Genomic DNA, 16,283 nt, shown 5'->3' with positions numbered 1-16,283 from the left:
ATTTAATTCCAATATTGGGAAAACTCTGTGAACCTTTCGAGTGTGAAGCTACTAAAAAATTCGAGCTATACGGTAACGAATTCCAGACACCTTATAAAAGTTGGATAGCTAACTACGATTTAAATCTTAAAAAAAGTCCTGTGAAGATTGAGCGTTATAGTTTGGAAAATACTAGAGCATTCTTGTGCTACCTCAGAGAGATGTTCAAATATAACAACTTTGACCTTGTTCGGTTACTCGTGGAATATATCAATGAAATGAAAATGTAATAGTGTATTGATAGACTGGAAATTCGTCATCGCCATACATTTGATTTCTATTACATAATACAGTAAAAAATTTTAATTTATATTAGATATATTATATACTTATTTTAATGTATTATCTAGAAACCATCGTACACCATTGTAGTACCCTCCTTGAGTACATTTTCCTAAAATGTTATATTGTAAACTGCAAACATATTTTCTGTTAATCTTGTATTTTGTAATGATTCATATGTTATATGTATTATTGAAATATAATTGTTGTATAAATAAATTCTGAGAATTTTCATTTAGAGGTTTCATCAAAATCAACACATTGAAAGACAGTACACTTTGAAGATCTTTTCGTCCTGCATTTTTATAACTGAAAGTGGATATTTATAATTCAATAAATGTGTCGAAAAAATGCTTAATTCGTATATAGGGATATAGTATATAGGTGATTTGATCTTATCTGTGCAATGTTGAGGATTAAATTTATTGCTCAGATATTAGAACCGTTTTAAATATCTGTTAGTATACTGTTGCTATATGTACTGCTAAAACTTTACTTTTGCGTATGAAGACATGCGATTTAGTGTAAATCATGTATAAAACTTTTTTTTATATTATCAAACTAAGTACCAACCTCCACATTGTGATTTGTAAATCTAGCTAAGCAGAGTAACCTAGAACAGACGAATAAGCTTCGATGCTAACAGAAGTATCAAACGAGAACCTCTCCTTTGGTAATTTCTTATAACTGTCCTGGTTTCTTTTTACCCTTAGATTCAGACACTTTTAGATTAAACATTTGCCTCAACCCAACTTTGTTACTTATTGTATGTATTTACAATGATGTGTTTATTTAAAAGTTATTTTGACACTTTCAGTTATGATATATGTATTTTTTTAAACTTTATTTTTAGAAATATTATGTTCTAAATAACTTGCAATTATTTTCCCCGTCAAATCGACATTTTTTATTAATTAACTCATCAAGCCCCAAATAGTAGGTACAGTTTTCTTTCCGACAATGATCGCATTTCTCAAATCGTTCACTATACAAACGCTCTTGCGACGTCTCCACGAATTTCTTTGGTACTTAAGCGTTTTTTTTTTTTGTTATTTTTGGACGTTTTTAAAACCTACAGTTATCGACGTGCGTGTTCATTACACCGAAATAAAAATACAACACTCGATTTGAGACCCCCGGCAAGTGTTTATTCGTTTGGCAAATGTCCAAATCCGACGCGGTAAACAACGACAAATCCCTTAATAAGGTATTATTGTTTTATCAGATCGAAACAAAAAGAAGTGACTAACTATAGAAATTTTTTTTTAACGCGTTATACATGTAAAACGTAAAAAACTTAAGACAGTAAATGCCTGATATAGTACATGGTCGGTTGCTCAAACTATATAAGAGTCTAGACAACTTTATGTAACAATATGGTGTCTCATACAAAATGGAACATTATCGTTAGCATTACCTAATTAAAAGTATAAAAATATATTATTATTATAAAATATATAAATAAAGCATGTATAAGTATGTAAAATAATAGTATTTTTGTAGTTTTACTATTTAAAAAAAATATTTTGTTGGTTTTTCATTATATTTTTTTTTAGAATATTATCTTATAATTCCCATACGATCGGCCAAACTGATCGATAGATTATTCTTAACAAGTTAAGACGTGCTATTACTTTAAGGCTGCTATTTATTTTCCAAACAAAAATATTTATTTATTTTAAATAGATAATTTTTACCATCCACAGTTTCGTGTGGAAACGTTTATTATATGAAAGTGATTTTATAATAATTCCCATTTTTGTGAACTCTCTGCTCTCTATACTGTGCATTATTATTTTAAGATTATCAATAAGAATAACAGTATTGTTATAATGAGAAAAAAAATGAAGTGTGCTTAAACACTTACAAAACTATTAGTGTTTTTTTATACGTCATGTATTTGCTGTTTACATGTGTTTGTTTGGTTTTTTCCATAACACATTAGGCTTTTATATGTCAAAGGTTTTTGCTACACAATATTATTACTGCTTATACCTAGTCAACGGTCAACAGCAAGTAAAAAGTAATAGGAAGTGCGATTGTCAATGACAATATCAAAGCGGAACACACTATGTACGGTTTTTTAACCACTAGAGCGCGCTTTATGTATGATATTTAAAACCCAACTCGACTACACACACACGGCGACGGTCGTGATAGTAAATAAAGAATATTAAGTATGATGGTTCAGAAACACAATGAACAGCTACTAGTTTCAAATTGCCATTGTTAATAATAATATTGTACAACTGCGGTAGAAAACGATATTCTGCACACGTTTTCCTGTTCTTGGGGTTATTTCCGAATTTACAATTATCGCACACTATACATGTGCGGTGGACATCAATAAGAACGGTAGACAATTTTTTTTTCATTAAAAACGCGTGCCTGAATTTTATAACGTGTTCAATAACTAATGTTTGTGCTTCTAAAAAAAAAAACAATACAAGAAATTGCTCCTACATTGTCAAGGTCGCAATACTTTTTACTCATCATATTTGATTGCGCCTACATATTAATTATTATTATCCACTGAACTGTACAACAATATTCAACGATGCTTTCATTAATCAATTATGACACATGTTTAACGCAGCTGCTGTTTAATACTTTTGTCCTTATAAAAACTATTTTTGGGAAGTCGAGACAAAAAAAAAGAATCAACGTGTTCTGTTTTAATTGTAACGTGATTTTAATCTCTTCACAAGTGTAACCAAAAACCTCAAACGGATTTTTTTATGTTTTACACAATTAGGAGAAGAGCCGAGAAGTTATTTTTAAAGAATTGTACTTTTTTTAAATAGGGTGAATTGAAATGAATTCTCAGTTTTGAGAAATGAAAAAACAAAATAAAACTATAATTGTTAAAATTGAAAAATCCTAAATTGAAAAACAAATAAAACAGTTTTGATTTCATAAAATATCAATTGAAATAAGCATATGGATAAATAAATGTAAGTAAATAAATATTTCTATATTATTCTAAATATTTATATATTATATAAATTATAATTGGAGTAAATTAACTGTCAAAATTTCATTAGTTGTTTTTTATTAAATAAAACAAGTTATAGGGTATGCATTTAATAAGTAAGCACAGAAAAATTAAGTTGATTTTTCAATCATTTAAAAATTATAATTAAACAAACTCTTCTACAAACTATTATCTACTTACAAATCTATATTTTTGGTATTATAATTAATGTCATTGTACCTATATGTGTTGTTCAATTTCCAGCTTATTATGATGATGTACAAATATAAATATATTGTATAGCTATGATTTTTTATATTTGATATTAGTATTCACGCAACAATTCCAAATAATAATAAAGCAGTTTTGAGTTTTAAAAAATATTTTTTATTTCTAATAATTTTTATATAATCACACACAGCGCGTTGAAACAGCAAAATATCTATATATATATTTACATCCTACTGTGTTGTCTGTTATTTAAAATATTATAATATGCTGGTATCTAATTTTTTTTATATTATTTACAAACAATTTTTTTCTTCAAATTATGCAAAGCGATAACGTCTATAGCTGTTATAGCAAATTAGGGTCATTTCAAGACTTGACCCTATTTTGTGCGTGCATGTGTGTGTGTGTGTGTGTGATATTGCAGAGTTCAAAAATGAAAACGTGTTGTATCGCAAATAACAAATTAGTTCCGAGCCAACCCAACGGTGTGCCGACAGCAGCGGGAGATTTTGAGGAGTGGTAAATGAAAAATAAAAATAAAAAATGATAAATCTATCAGGTTCGATTTGATTTCATAATCCCGTTGCCGAGATCACATTTACGCCGGTGTCACATCGTGTGTACTTAACACACACGGTCGCTTGTACTTTATTACATACACATCTGAATGCATATAGGCACAATCAAAATACAGCGTTATAATAATAATATATCTGTTACAGGCAACAACAATTGTGTCGCAATCAAGATCACTGGGCGCTTATAATAATAAAATGTGCTGTTATTATGTCTCGAATAATAAAACGTATAGATCTCGCACGATAAACCGCGCACGATTGCCCAGTTTCGTGTAAAACGTCTTATACCTGTATAAATTAAAAAGATAACAAATGTAAATAAAAAAAACCAACTAACGCACAAACCATTCCTCGACGGTTTTAATTGTAGACGAGAAAATGTAACCGTTTGCAAAAAAAAAAAAAATTGTAGCCATTCTTATTATGCATAGTCGCTTGTCGTTGGTACATACAGGTGATGTACACATGATATATATATATATATATATGTATATAATAAACTAGATTGCCAAGTGTAGGTACATGCCGCCGATAATCACAATCACAATATGGTTATAACAATTACAAGTTAAGTTGATAGCACAGAATCACGTCGACTTTAATATTCTTATCACTAGTTGGCAATCTAGCTTAACAAATGTATGTATCTATTTGTGCCTGTAGTTCATCACAATTGATTTAAGTAAACAACTAAAAAATGGCCGAACCAATAATATTATGATTGTACCTTTGCCATAAAGCAAGCAAAAGCAACTCGGAAAAACAAGTGCAACCCAATGAACGACTACCGCGATGAAGTCCTCTAACGATTTCTTCGTTGTCATTGGTCTCGTGTTGAGGTTTTTTTTTAATTATGATTTAACGACTGAGGGTATAGTAGGTTCTTTAACCATATACATTAGTAAACAAATCCCATGTAAGTATATTGTTATTGTTATTATTATTATTTTACTATTGTATATAATATAATAGGTACGCGCACTGACATCGCAATAGATTACTACGGTGATTAGCGTTCGGTACAGTATTAATTATTATTCATTAATAACAGCAGTGTAATACAAGATGATAATAATAGCTGATATTTTAAACAGCCCGGAGAGAGCGCAATCCAGTAGTAGCTGTATCGAACTTGTACCTACAATAATTTATATTTAATTTTGAGGTTTTTGTCCTCCACACCTCTCTGGGTTTCGTTTTATACAATACATACTGTTCTACTATTGATGTGACAGTAGGTATAATTCGTAAGCGCATTAAAGTCGTTATTTTCTATTTTAAGCTCTGTATGACTTTTTCGACTTTTCCAAGCAAGATATTTTTTTATACCATCAAAAGGGTTGTTTTTTTAATCTCCAACTAGTTTTTGCCAAACAGTGTCATACATACACAATATGTGTATGGCCTTGGACATTATTATGTATTATTGTTGACCCAAACCACAGGTAGGTGTACACTCGGTTTTGACCTGTCGGTGCCGGTTGCGTATACTATCTACTCTACATATATTATATACACAGGACGGTATAGTAATAATTTGCAAGACTATAATAATAATCTAACGTCGAGGGTTTAGCACGATAGACGACGGGTTCACACCTGTGCGTAGGGGTTGCACACCTGCTGGCCCTAGTAAAAATAACATAAAAGAATGAAAAAAAAAAAAAAGGGTCGAAAAACCCCGAACCGTATGATTTTTCGACTCCCTCGCTTTTTTCCCCATTGTGTGTGTGTGTACGGAACACCGCGCGGATTTTGTCAGAACGACCCAGACCGTGTACAGTGTGTGTGTGTGCTCTGTATATGATGTATGTAAGTATTCACACACAATATAAGACGTTTAAGGATCATCTGGGCGGGTATAAAACGATCCCTTTTTTTCGTTTCGTTTTGTTTTGTATTCGACGTAGCATATTATTTATATTATATATATATATATATATATATACACATAAGCTGCGGTGAAAAAATAATAAAACCTGTTCTTGTACGGGGGAAAAAAATAAGAAGGGTCAGTACTGTACATTTTAATTTGTATCGTTCAGTGTACATATGATTATACGATTATTATAATCCGCATCGAACGTAAGTGCGACTCGATAAAAAAGTCAGTGATTTTTTTCTTCTGTTGTAGTCACACGATTGCAGTTTATATTTTTCATAAAACCATTTTTAAAAATCAACAACTTGTCCATTATTGACAAACCTGATATTTTTAAGTCGACGTCCTAATAAACTCGATTCACAAATGATTAATAATGATTTTTTTTTTTCAACTAGTTGTCTGCGTATACTTAATAGTTTATTGTTACCAATTCGATTAAACAGTGGGCAATTATATATTGCAGCGGTTAATTTCTCAACGTGAAACTTTTATACCTAGAAAAACAATTTATTTTTTATTACAGGTAGGTGGTACGTTAAGAGTGTACTTAAAGCGAATCAACCGTAAACACGGCATAGTATAATTTATTATATCATTATTAGAAACAAATCTTAAGAGTTGAGTGCGATTGCCCAGTCCAATGTCAATTATATATTGTGTCAACGGTTGTTGTCTTTTGCATAATATTATGTACTTAAAAAACAATATCACGGCAAGTGCAAGTGCAGTTCTTACGGCTCGTTAGGTTCTCCGGATTACATACACACACGGTACGGGTCAACACATTCGGCCAAGTCGCAGTAGGTAGGTAATTATTATTATTAACACCGTTATTACAACTTATACAAGACGACAATATATTGGCACCGCCGATGCACTAATCCGAAGCCGCAGGACAAAATATAAATATATATATACATATTAGTATTGCGACATAATTAAAAATAAATACACAACCGGCACAAATCTGGCAACGGTTCAACACTATAAACGAGTAATATTATATGTAATACATCATAATTTTGTAATACCGCACATTTGCACCATTTTACACAGGAGGAAAGCGAAAACGGGAAAACATAATGCGTTTTAGTCAATCAGATTTGTTGTTTTTGACGCGAACCTATGTGTCTATGATATTGTTGTAGTAGAAACAATAAAAAAAAAAAACTCAAACCGTCCGTCTCTTGAACCTGACCTGGAACCGAGCCAAGACGACCAGATCGCGGCCCGTATAGTAGAGTAGTAATAATAATAATAACAAACAGCGGTGAACAGCAGTGTATAGAGAAAATCCGTATTGGCCAGAGAGTGAACACACTAAAAAAAAAATAATAATACTAAATAATAAATAAATAAAAAACAAACTGTACAAACCGCGCGCGTTCAAGCTCTAATGAATTCAACAAATGTCTTGAGACGACTGGTTCCCCTCGCGTTTTTTTAATTTAATTTTTTTTTTTGTAACGCAGTTGAATACATTAGCGGAGTCGTCTCCCGGTCAGAGATGTATTACAGTACACACATAACAATATATGTGTATTTTTTTATCATTTTTTTTTTTTTGTTCCCCATTACATACACACACTGCTGCTGCATCATGTATAGTTCTCTACCACCGCTCGGTCTTTCTCTAGCACCGCGTGGCCGTGTGGTGTGTATACCTTTCTCTGTCAGCCGGCGACTTTGCTCGGTGCTACCGGTGTTACGCCGTAGCATAAAATCACGGTCGCCATAATATATAATAATATAATATAATACACAGTGTATCGATGATGATATACGGCGTGCACACACACACACACAACACCGACCAGAACGAGACGAGACGAGGAGACGAACACAGGGCGTCCGCACAACACACACCCGGGGTACCTCATATACCTATAATAATAAATACTACACTTATGTTATACTATACTTACGTGTACACCTCTAAGAGACCCGTGTGTTGCTCTCGAAACGCTGCTCTTTTCATTTTCTGAACCCGTTCCAAAACCGTACAGTGACTGCGTTGTACCTACCTATACGGACACGACACGGTGATAAATCGAACCAAACGTAATATTATTATTATACAGTCGCGGTTACAACGACCTCGTTTGTGCATTTTGCTGGGTTACTTTAATTTTTGGAACTACCTTTACATTTATATCGTATATAACACGATATAAGAACCAACAACAAGCTAATTACAGTTAAAAATATATACAACACATTACTTACATACTCTAATCATTTTATCCATGATAAAAATTATGATTTACAATAATTTGTAAGACCGTTGCCACTTGTCTGGACTGACTATATTATAATGGAAAAAATAAAAAAATAAAAAGAACTAACGCAATAATATGGTCTACCCTGTTCGGCGAGCCGCAATTGGCAAAAGTTTGCGATAATATGTGAATATTATAAACTCAAGATTGCCAAGTCAAAATATTGTACCTATGTAAAAATACAATGTCTAAATTCTCGAGTTTTACTTTTATTCAGTTATAAACATTTAATTATCAATTTATACCAATATCTAATTTAAATTAATTCATCATCTCATTATGGCAGCGTTGGGTCTTAAAGGCCCGTTAAGCTGATGATGATGATTTAAGTAAAAACTAAAGAGACATTTTTAAAAATTACATATTAAACTACTCACAATATCGAATATTTTTAAACATATAAAATGTCAATCTCACTTTTAGTAGGTAACTTCTGGCAAATGAGCTTTACAATTATAATTCTCCATTCACCGGGTGGTATTTAAGGTTTTTACTATCTCAAGTCTGGTCAAAGATGCGGCAACTGCAGAACCAAATATGATAACCTCGCCTACCTTACAGATACAATGAGTGAGGCCAATTTCACTCAAAAAAACTCTACTAGTACACCAAGTCAAAGCCATGTTCACGGACACTGTAATACATATTATATGTACCTATGTACACTACACGACACAGCTATACACAGCCGTTAATTATCATTACATGAAACTTGTGTAGTATATAAGTATATATTTTTTTCGCATTAATCCTCGGGTGCACCGTGTGCATCTACAGGTAATTTATGCACCCGCCAATAATAATTAACTACACCATTAATCACGTTTGAACTAGAAAACCACGTGCGATACAAGTATAGTAATAAATAATTCAAATCGGCCCCGGGCACCATTTTGTCGGGTAGTTAGGTACTTAAGGCGACTCTCGCACTCATTATCAGGCTCTTGTTTTTCCTTTTTATTTTAATCCTGCAAAGGGGATTTGCGATTATAATGTTATATTAACAACGCAATTTTTTGAATAATTTTTCAATTTTATGGATATTAACCGATGGGCGCACCAAGACGGTATACAACAATTATTAGGCGTATGCGGCCAATGTCGAGGGTTAAGTCACCTACAGTACCTATTATACAGTGTTCTTGCGGAGGGTGTGCTGACATATTGTATACAAAATCTGCGGTCGATTAGTCGGGATGATGGTCGACACATGTCCCGAAAGCAACAACCGCAGAGACAGAGAGAAGGACGACAGTATGATCTCAAGACGCGCAGAATAAGCCATTATAGCCACCGCAACGTTTTCTTTAACGGACACACACTATAATATTACAAGAACGGTCATTATTATTTTTTTTAGATTTTTTTTGTATTTTGTTTTATATATTTTGCGCGTGCTCTCCGTCCGAACGTTCACGAGTAACGCCAGATCAGCTGTGTATACTAAGTGTGTGTACAATAATATATACATATATATATTATATGGGCGTAAGTATGTAACCGGTCGCGTGATGCTGATGTTTAGTAGATGATATTATTGTATATATATATATATCATGCACGTGGTGTACGGAGGAGATGCCCTCTGGCAACACTACCATACATATATATATATATATATATATATATATATATATATATATATATAAACACTATATGTATTAATGTATAGTATATTTACTACGGATATGCACACACACACACACGAGCACCTCGTCTGTCTACACTTTTCTTCACGGTTCACTACACTAGAGGAGGACCCTTTTATTTATTTTTTTTCCATATATACTATTACGCAGAACTATAATCACTATAGAGTAAACGTACACAGCCTACTCTGTCCCCTCCCTCTCCCCTTCCCCATACTCATACACCTCCCCTCCGCCGCCTATATCATCTCGACGGTGCACCGCGGACGACACTGACTCGAGGAGACCGTTCCCCTCGACTAGCGGCCACGTATAAACCGGTTTCATGCAGAGTAAGCAGTCGACACTTGCCAGAAGACCCAAATCATTAAACCAGTCTATCAAAACCATTATATTATTATTATTATTATTATATACATCTACTGCGCCACGTCGTGTATATTAACCTGCGAGGCTTTTTTTTTTTTTAACTGTCTTTCGTTTTTTTTTCTCTCTCTTTCCATCTCGGTATAATTATATTATTATTTATAGGACTATTTTCAACAAAAAAAAACAAAACCCTTATGCATACTGATTTTTTTTTCTCAGTTTACATACTGCTAATTATCGTCGATATCAAAACCGGATCTAAGTACACAACCGATTCGTGTCGATAAAAATCATTTTTGCATATAGGTACATAGGTAACTCTTTTATACCGAATTATGTATTTTATGTTACACAAAGGTCTCGAAAAACAAAACTATAGTAAAATTTAACAGGTTATACATATAGTTAGGGCTCTCGGACGGATAATTAAGTCCACTTTTAACAGGTGGTGCAAAGGAACAGCCTACGCACTATATGTATACTTTGGTAAACCCACGCCTATAATTATTATCTGCATTACACCGTATATAATTATGATAAAACACAAAAAGTACCTATGACGAAAATTGATTTGTACAGTGTGTACGCTTTTTCTATCTGGCCAGTGAGCAAACATAGAAATGCTTTCACGAAATATATATATTTTGCATTCGGATGTCGTGTAACAATTATAAATTACTTCCAAGTGTACAATTGGGGTTGGTCATACTTTTTCCCATAGGAAACAATTATCTTATTATAATTTAATACGTATTATACTGTAACACTGTCGGTTGCTTCAATTATTGTTTAATACAAAACGGGAACAAATGTTTTTTTTTAAATATTATTATTCCGCCCCGAATTCGAGGGTTTTTCACACAAGCGTGGAACGCGCACACCTGCGCACTTGGCCCCAAAAATTATGTAAGACCGACAAACAACAGGGCCCTATACAGCCTCGACCAATGTAATGTGTGTATATTTGCAATTATTATATATATATATATATATATATATTTATATTTTGCAAGAATGGAATACGATTTTTGTTTCGGTGGAGGTGGACAGGTCAGCAGAGAAATGCAATTTAACGCCCAACCGGTCGGTGGATCCAATGATATTTAAGTCACAAATCACTTAAGTATAAGTACCTACCTATGTGCATATGAATAAAATACAAATATAGGTGTATATAATATATATATAATGCGTTTTGGAAACTCGTTTTGAAGCGGACCAATGCGTTTCCATTTTTATCCGTTATAATATTATGATAATGCATTTTATTTTATAAACCGTCTTGGTGCAATCTGCATACATACGAATAAGTAGTTACACAAACCGTCTGCACGCGCGTTATTACGGACAATGTCATATTTTATAAACCAGAACTCGTTAATCGGTTAATGTACAAACGAACATGCTATATATTTTTTAAATAATAATAAATGTAAAAACTAGTTTTTTTCTTTTTTTGCGACATCAAACTTTCCGATAATATTATTATTGATGAAAATAGGACAGAAATGCGCACAAATATTATTTTATTAATATCACAATAATTTATTATTATATTGCAATAAGGTTAAAGTTTCTTAATGCTTTTTTTTTTTTTTAATCTTTTTAAACTAGTTTTTTCCTCCTTTATAGTGCTAAACCTTTAACGCAAATAATGCATCCGACATCTCGGCCGTCAACTTGACATAATTATTGTGCACATAAACCTACTGCGTTTATCGGTAATTCTATGCAAATATACAGTCACCTGAAGTATAATACTATAGTAATAACACTGTGTAACGTTTTTTTAAATGTCACGCGCCATTATACAATTCGTGTCTAGTTTGCGTCGAAGCACTTGACCGTGCCCCATCTTGGGGTCCACAATGGGTATACCTATGGGTACCTATACCGAAGAGTTGGTGTACTTTGCAGCATAAACATTAACACTTTACCCAATATGGATTTAAATATTAATTTTTTTAGATTAATTATAAGTTAAGACAGCATTACCGAATAAAAAACGGAAACAAAACGTTGCGGTGTATCCACAATAAAATATGTGTTGGAAAATAGAAAACCAAACTAAACATGAGAAATTGACGTTTACACTTATATAATGATCAATACTTTTTCATAGTTTAATATTGGTTTAATTAATTTAGTTTAATTTATAATTGGTTTTCCATTTATAGACCATGAAGTTAAAGAGGACTTATTGTTTTTTATGATATTTAATAATGAAGTAACACAATTTTCAAGAAACGTTGACAAACAATGCATGTGAGTGTTTTCATTGCATTTTTAAAAGTAGTTTACTATTATGAAAAATCAAAATAATATAAAAATTGTATAATTCTACTTTTTTTAATACTTTTAACATTATCATGCAATTTTTCATGTATTTTACCAATTATTGTTTAATAATATACATATTTAAAAGTGTTAATAGCTTTGATTATTATTTATTTGTCACAGTTTACAATTATTGTCAGTTTAAAAAAAAAATGTAATTCTGACAGAGTTTAGATACATATTGCCCAGTACTGTAATGCAATGTACCTATCCAATAGAATAACAGTAAAACCTGTATATTCCCCCCACCCCCCACAACAATGGTAGTTATAGGTTATTTTTAATTTCAAATTAGTAATAAAAAAATGTATACTTTGTATAGAATTCTCAAAAAAAAAATAATAAAACTTAAAAATCATGTAAATAGGTACCTACTTTGTGTTTTGATAATACTATGCTTGTATGAGTAATAAAAGGAGCATAAAATTAGTCAAAAAGCCCGTTTTAAGCAGTTAAAATGATTGGTTTTATCGGAAAATACAGCAAATTATTCAAAACACACCATTACATTATAAATGTCGTTAAAAATTTATTACGGTCGACGTTTTAAAATATTCTAAAATTTTACATATAAAAAAAAAAATCCACCCATATTATTTTGTATTATAATATATTTCAATGAATATGCTGCTCTTTTTTTTTTTTTTTAAATATTAATTACTATTATTTATAATTCAGTAATAAAAAACTGTTAAACCAAAAACTGGAAACATAAAATCGATTGTTATAATAAACGCTATACCTACTTAGTACTTACCTACTGTACTCTTTTTTTATTTTTACAAAGTGTAATATTTTTAGCTTGTCAATAAGTTGACACTCAATTAGGTACCCTAAGGAAATTTTCTTTCTTTATATAACAGTATTTTTTAAATGTATGTCAAAACTTATTAACACTTTGTTGTTGTGCCAAATGGGTTTTACTCAAATGCTACGGTTTAAGAAATTTATCATTTTTGTTTACAAAAGTAGTGATCTAGAAATGTTAATAATCTGCAATTTTACACATCCGCCCGGCTAGCTCAGTCGGTAGAGCACGAGACTCTTAATCTCGGGGTCGTGGGTTCGAGCCCCACGTTGGGCGATTAAATGTTTATATTTTTACTTTTTTCACTATCGAGTTAAACTTACCAAGAAAAATAATAAATTAAATTTATTATTAATTTATTTAATACTTTAAACCTTAATGCGAATAACGATACAATTATTCTATACCTTTTTGGTGCCATAATACATAATAATTAATATACTATGTTGTCCTTTGAATTGAATATAAAACATGTTACACGTTCCTTTACCTACATAAACATAAAAGTTCATCAGATATTGGTCTGAAATCGTATGAGGTTAATAGAACACAAAATATGTCCAACTACCCATTCCTATTCGTTTCATCTTAAAATAGTGTAAACAATAATTCTGAAAAATGGTATTCAATATATTTTTTGACATCAAAATGTACAACGATGGAAATGATGTAAAATCAAAAATTTTAGTTAAAGTAATCATTGGAAATTTTTTTTCTTTGTTATTTAATTATTTAATTAATACCAATTATATACAAATTTAAATATGGAGTGGAATCGCAACGGAACAATTATTAAGCAATGAACACGGCAGTGAGGAAGTAAAATGGTTATTGGGAAGTGATGAAGTCAGTCTCTCTAAGTCAACCAAAAAATCAATGCTTTGAAGCTAACTGTTTGACCACGACCTGTTAAAACATATTTTTAAAATTAAATTTCCCTCTTATTTTTGACAGATTTAAATTTCTTTGAATACAAACAAATTCGCAGAATGGCAATTTTTTAAGGAACTTATATATTTTAATAAAATTATTAGTATAGGTAGCTTAATGATAATTGATAAATCAAGTAGATTGCAGAAAAAAAATTTCAATACATCCCGATTAACATTTAATTAGGTACATATCGCTTGTGCTATACAGAACGCTGTCGTACTTATTCGTACCTAAATGAGTTGTATCAGTTGCATGTAAAAAAAACCAATGTATTAATGTTTAGAAATATAATGAGCAATTAAATATATTCAAAAGAATTGTACATTTCTGGAGATTAAATCTTCCTTCGTAGTAATCAGAAGTTGTATACTGAATTACTGCAAATCAATTAACTTTACATTGAAGTTTGACCCTTCAAATGTGTAAAAAAATTCAAACTAGCATACAATATTCTTGAAAAAAACTATAAAAAAAGTGCAAAAAGTAATTCGCCCAACGTGGGGCTCGAACCCACGACCCCGAGATTAAGAGTCTCGTGCTCTACCGACTGAGCTAGCCGGGCCATGCCGCTGAGGTGGTGTACAGTAACATTTAAGCAAATATGATATTATCAAGCTGATTCATAACCTATATTATATTTTATATTTATATATATTATATTTTCTAATTTTGTTTTTTGAAAATGGTCAATAATCTATTGTCGACAGAGTCAATGTTATGTGTTGACCAAAGTTTATTATTTATTATGTTTAATGTGTTCTCATGCAGGCCGGCAGACAATGTTGATTCGTTTTTTAATTATGTTTTTCAAAATCATTTAAATCATTGTGTTGTATTGCAAAATAAATATAGATTGTAAAAAAATGTTTCACTTACAATTATTAACAGTTTATAATTATTAAGAACTAATTTTCTAAAAAATAGTCATCTACTTGTACTTTTTTGGTTGACTTTTTTTTTTAATGAATCCACGTTGTAAGTCGAATTTATTAAATTAAAATTGTTATTAAATTTTATCTATAATATTTTTCAACAACAATTTTTTAATACAATTTTTTATTGTTCTGCGGAGTAAGTACGATTTATAATTGAATTTTATCAAAATTTAACTTTATTACTGTTTAGATACCTCCTTATTTTTGGTTTATTTCTAATCATAATATTTTAAGTTTGGTGAGTATGATGAGTTCCTGCTACACAACAATCGAATTACGCAACTCGACTACATGTGATCAAACAACAATATTAATATACTGTTTGTACCTAATTATTAGATGATTCATGTTCGGTTTACTATTATTATAACAGTAATATTTTTCGATATTTTGATGTGAGTAATGTATTTTGATTGTTCAACTGACACATCCTGCGCATTTTCGGGGAAAATCCTATCTCCATAGATAGTAATAATTGGGACGAATCGAAACGCGTAACCACAAGGTACACCGAACCAGTCATTGTAATCGTACTTGTTCGAGGAACGAGGATCCAGATGAGCATTCTAGGAAGTACGCTTAGTAGGCCTGTACAAACTGTAAGGATTCATTTTTATAATGCATTTTAAGAACTTCAAGTTCAAGTGGGCAATGGCCATGTCATCCTCGACGAAACGGAGTTTTATCAATTATTCGTACCCACCTATGTTGCGTTTGATATTAAATCAATTATTTATAAATAGGTAATAGCGCTGTAAAGTGATTGTTGTTTGGTCGGTATATAGTAGTATTATGGCCCATATTTTTTTAGTCGTTATTATCTATATTCTACCACCTAGGCACCGCCACTTTAACCGGGTGAATCGGCACAAGTATTATCAAAAGTTATTCCTACTAATATAACGATAATAATAATAAATTACCACTTATTGTGAAGCCAAATCAAAAAACCTATGCCGGCGCACACTAATGTACCAACAAGTA

At 31.5% G+C, this 16,283-nt stretch overlaps 1 protein-coding gene and 2 non-coding genes across 3 annotated transcripts in view; 2 read left to right on the top strand and 1 right to left on the bottom strand.

The window, feature by feature from the left end:
- LOC126842838 (uncharacterized) overlaps positions 1-459 on the top strand; it is a 61,705-nt gene extending 61,246 nt beyond the window's left edge. The window contains exon 2 of the mRNA XM_050580023.1: positions 34-459. Within this exon, the coding sequence (XP_050435980.1) occupies positions 34-269 (236 nt within the window). The 3' untranslated portion in view covers positions 270-459. The remainder of the gene's footprint in view (positions 1-33) is intronic.
- A 13,175-nt stretch (positions 460-13,634) lies between these two features.
- Trnak-cuu (transfer RNA lysine (anticodon CUU)) lies at positions 13,635-13,707 on the top strand. Its single transcript has one exon. It is a non-coding gene; the product is annotated as a tRNA-Lys (tRNA).
- A 1,146-nt stretch (positions 13,708-14,853) lies between these two features.
- On the bottom strand, positions 14,854-14,926 carry Trnak-cuu (transfer RNA lysine (anticodon CUU)). The gene has a single exon. It is a non-coding gene; the product is annotated as a tRNA-Lys (tRNA).
- Positions 14,927-16,283: the final 1,357 nt, after the last annotated feature.

The sequence above is a fragment of the Adelges cooleyi genome, unplaced genomic scaffold (assembly GCF_023614345.1).
Source record: "Adelges cooleyi isolate 19-005CV unplaced genomic scaffold, UGA_ACOO_1.1 ACOO_flye_CR_arks_rails_tigmint_CR_PRNA_574, whole genome shotgun sequence".
Classification (NCBI taxonomy): Eukaryota; Metazoa; Arthropoda; class Insecta; order Hemiptera; family Adelgidae; genus Adelges; species Adelges cooleyi.
This window is presented reverse-complemented; position numbering and strand designations above follow the sequence as displayed.